Genomic DNA, 4,464 nt, shown 5'->3' on the forward strand with positions numbered 1-4,464 from the left:
TATCTTCAATCTTCGGCTTCGGGTCATTAACAGTCACTTGTGCCATGTAAATGACACATCCGCCCTTCAAACACTGGGATACTTTAAGAATAGACACATTACTGGGCAACCCATACTGTGTGTCTCCTTGGATAGTGACTGATTCACCGGAGGGGGTTTTGATAATGATAAGCTTTTTATCACAGGCAATTTGGGCTTGGTTATGTGACAACTAATCCATGCCTAAAACTATATCAAAACCAGCCAATTTCATTGGCAGGAGGGACAACGGGATAGTTAGGTTCTTAATGGATATGGAACATCCATCAAGAAGAGTTGAAGCTGATTCTAAGGTACCATCAGCGAGCTCTACCTCATACTTTATGTCTAGAGTCTTAATAGGCAAATTCAACAACTTACAGAACTTATGATCTACAAAGGACTTATCAGCACTGGAATCAAATAAGACTCTAGCATAAGTATTATTGATGAGGAAGGTACCTGTTATTATGTTATCATCATTCACTGCTTCCCGTGCCTGCATCTGAAACACCCTGGCATTTTTCTTCTTAGCCTCCTCAGGCTTCTTCGCATTCTTGGGGCAATTGGTCTTGATGTGCCCCTTTTCATTGCAACCGTAACAGGTTGCATCCTTTATATTCCGGCACTCGACAGACTTGTGTCCCTTTTTCTTACAAATCCCACATGGTTTGGCCTGTGGGTCCTGGTTGCACTTGCCAAAATGCCTTTTGTGGCAAGTCTTACATCTGGGCTTATCACCAGTTTGCCCTTTCTTGGAACCAGAGTTCCCCTTTCCTTTCTTGTTCGACTGGGAGGACTGATCATCCTCTCTCTTCCTCTTCCCTTCTTCAGAATTCTTCTTCGCCCTACTCCTCACAATATCCAAAGTGAGGGATAAAGATAGATCCACAGCAGATCTATAGGTGGTTGGCTTTGAAGCCTTAACATTCCCCTTAACTTCAGGGGCTAAACCACCAATAAAACGCGCAATGCGCTTGGGCTCAGGTGTGACTAGATACGGTACAAGCCTCGACATGGAATTGAAACTAGTCACATAGGATCTACAGTATAGATCCTTCATCACGAGGGTGAGAAAATCAGTCTTTATGCGCTCTACTTCATGCTGAGGACAATAAGTGTCCTTAACCAGATCAACAAACCTCTCCCATGAGAGATTATACAAATGCACTTTCCCATTGGATTGTACAAGCGCTTTCCACCATGCAAGGGCATCGCCCTTAAAAGATTGGGAGACAAACATAACCACATCTTCTTTAGCGCAACCGCTAATATCTATCACCGTTTCCATCTCATCTAACCACTTCATACAGTCTATCGCCCCTTTTTCTCCTGTAAAGTCTCTTGGCTTACAAGAGACAAAATATTTGTAGGTACAACCCTTGGCGTGCCTAAGGGTAGGCTCAGGAACAACCTGCTTCTTGGGTACACTACCCTGGTTAGACGAGTGCAGGGACTCACTTTTCCTGTGAGTATGTGGTTGAGAATGGGTTTTCGAAAGAGTTTGAGACCGAACAACACTCGGCTCTTTAAACTTAGCCTCTACCGCTTGAGAAACTGCAGCAGTGATTAAAGCTTGCAGTTCGGCACCAGTAATATTGATTCTGGTGTTGCCCTCTGCTGGATGACTATTTGCTTCGTCTGAGCCAGCCATTTCTGAATGCTATAATATAGACAATAATAATATTTTAAATTACATATAAATTCATCGCATTGATGATCCAATGGTCATGGTATTATTAAACCATTTAGACCATTTCAAATCATAATTAAAGTTAATAGAATGCATTATTCTTTACTTTATTGGGCAGGGGAAGGATAGAAATTTCACAACTGCCAATGTCATAAAAGACATTTTTATTCATTATTAAACTCGTCTCGACGGACATTTAAATAGCTTAGGAAGCTTGTCACAAGGACGAGTTAAGATCTATCTAACGATCTCTAAGACCAGTGATCTTTTAAGGGTTGAACAAAGTTCATCGCCTTTTTGACAAGAAGTTTATAAATTGTACTTTCATTGCCATTTTTACACCTTTGATTTAAAAGCATGCATCTCAAATGGATGTCTTGGTGTATACATCATATTGATGTTTACTAGCCATGATTCGCATTGATCATTTTAGCTTTATGTGACTTGGAGAAATCCAAGTACCTTTTGGAAGCTTGTGTGGTTTCTCGTACCACACAGCTAGGAATGTTAACATGTTTTCAGATGTTAACAGAAATTTGCTATCTTAAAAAGGTTGTACCATCATAGCCAATTAATACTTTGGCTAGGTTATACCTCTAAGAATTTCTTTGGCAGATCAATTATAAATTGAAAAGAGATAACAGGGTGTAATAAAATACAAAATTAAAAACCAAAGTTAAAACTTCATTAAGCTGAAAACAAGTACAACTGCCCTAAACGGGACTTAGAAAAAGACAAACTACCCGCGCAGGGGCATACAGAAAGGAAAATAAGCCCACGCAGGGACTTGATACAGAAACTAAACAAATGTCCACGCAGGGACACGATTACAACAACCAAGAAAACAAAACAATCCTCTACTTCTTCTTCCCTTTGATAAGGTTCGCAAGGCCTTTCATGAAGCTAGTATGCCTTTCCTTGTTCTTCCTAGCCTTGTTCTCAACCTTAGCTAGCCTCTCCAGAATTTCCTGGGTTTGTTGCTGTTGCTGAAGCTGCTGGGGAGGAGGCGGCTGGTACGGCGGGTACTGGTAACCCTGACCCGGGTATCCAGCTGGATGCATAGAAGGGTAAGTAGAAGGATAGAGGTGGTGATACTGCGCAGCCGTAAGGTACGGGTCTTGAGATACATAGTCCGAAGGGTACCCCGATGGGTTCTCATAAGGATTGTACCTGCTGAGGTGGTGCATAAGAAGCTTGCGGAGGATTAGCCTCCGGTGCCGCGTTTGAGGGCCCACCCATCTGGGGGTCCTCTGGAATAGGGGGATAGGAACTCGAACCATGAGGAGAACTGAAACGGGGTCCTCCTCTTACAGACATGCGTGCGTTCCTCCTTCGCCTCGGAGGCTCGGGAGGTGGCTGCGGTGGCTCCTCTACTGGGAGTGGTGGTGGTGAGACAGCTTGAAGTTGAGGATCTTCCAAAGGTGGTTGGGTTGGAGAGCTATGATAAGATGGGGTAAAGAACTAGTCATAGGTACCCATCCTCTCCTGGAATGAGTCGGGCCCACGGTAAGGGGATCCCTGAAACAGAGACCCACTAGATATGCTGATAGGGTGGCTCGGGGTTCCTGTTTGCATCTCCGGGTCAGGGTCATCATCCATCTCCATTTCCTGAGAGAAATGGTCCTCAGGGCCCGATGGGTTATAGCCAAGAAAATCATTAACATAATCGGCTGGGTTGAACTGTCCCAGGGAGTAGGGGGAGTCAGAGTGATGAAACGAGTGAGATTGCAAAGAGTTATGTGATGGGTAAGACTCGTGCGAATGGTGAGATTGTTGAGAGTGATGAAAGTGTTCAGGTTCATTTGGAGCAAACGGCCCGAAAGACGGATGAAAGGAAGGTGAAGAGCTTAGCGAGATTGAGTGTCTTGCCGGCTCGTAAGGTTGACCCCACATATCGTGAGAGTCGGAGGAGGATAGAGACGCCGATAGAGTGCGTCTGTGTGATGGTCCAGCTGACGACGGTTCTCCACGCATGGGACCCTTGCCTCGTCCTCTTACTCTTGGAGGCATGTTGGTAAATTTCCTGCTAAAACAAGAAAACAAAAATAAAATAAAACAAAACATAATAACAACAAAGGAAAAGTAAAGATGCATCCTAGGTCATTTGCCTAGACTCGAGAGTCTAAGGAATGTGCTTATTGTGTCATTGAGATTAAACACAAAAGGTTAGTGTTTAATTCACTCAATGTTGGCTCTGATACCAACCTGTCACACCCCAATATTCCACGTATTACCGGTGGGCCCGGCGGGGAGTATCGTGACGTAGTTGATATCATCAATGTCAACACACACAATAATATAGCACAGCGGAAGGCTGGGTAAATAAACTATTACAAACCATACTGTCTGTCGATGTTCGAGTACATGAATAATACAGACTGGAATGTAATAAGATCCACAGGCGGATCATAAAGTACAAAGAAAAATAAACTACAGACTTCGGGTATCTATGGGATTTGCAAGATCCTCTATAACACCCTATAGCTCCAGCCTATTTCGAGAAGTACCTGTCAATTCAATCTTTAGGAAAATACGTCAGTATACACTGGTAAATACAATTTAACTGACTCGTTTTGAAAACATTTAAGAAAATCGATTTAGATGCACATGGCACAAATCCTTTATAACTTGGGACAATCTTTATTAAGATCTTGTATACAGCTTTACATATTTGTCATACAAGTGGGGCCGGTTTGGAAGCCGGACATGATTAACTGACTCACCACTTATAGAACCCACAAAGGAGTTATCCC

At 43.1% G+C, this 4,464-nt stretch overlaps 1 protein-coding gene across 1 annotated transcript; it reads right to left on the reverse strand.

The window, feature by feature from the left end:
* Nucleotides 1-2,568: 2,568 nt before the first annotated feature.
* LOC110901651 (extensin-like) lies at nucleotides 2,569-3,721 on the reverse strand. The gene is made up of 3 exons (XM_022148462.1): nucleotides 3,237-3,721; nucleotides 2,882-3,149; nucleotides 2,569-2,805 (listed from the first exon to the last, which is right to left on the reverse strand). The coding sequence occupies exons 1-3, from the start codon at nucleotides 3,719-3,721 to the stop codon at nucleotides 2,569-2,571; spliced, it is 990 nt and encodes a 329-aa protein (XP_022004154.1).
* Nucleotides 3,722-4,464: the final 743 nt, after the last annotated feature.

Source organism: Helianthus annuus, chromosome 13 (genome assembly GCF_002127325.2).
Source record: "Helianthus annuus cultivar XRQ/B chromosome 13, HanXRQr2.0-SUNRISE, whole genome shotgun sequence".
Lineage (NCBI taxonomy): Eukaryota > Viridiplantae > Streptophyta > Magnoliopsida > Asterales > Asteraceae > Helianthus > Helianthus annuus.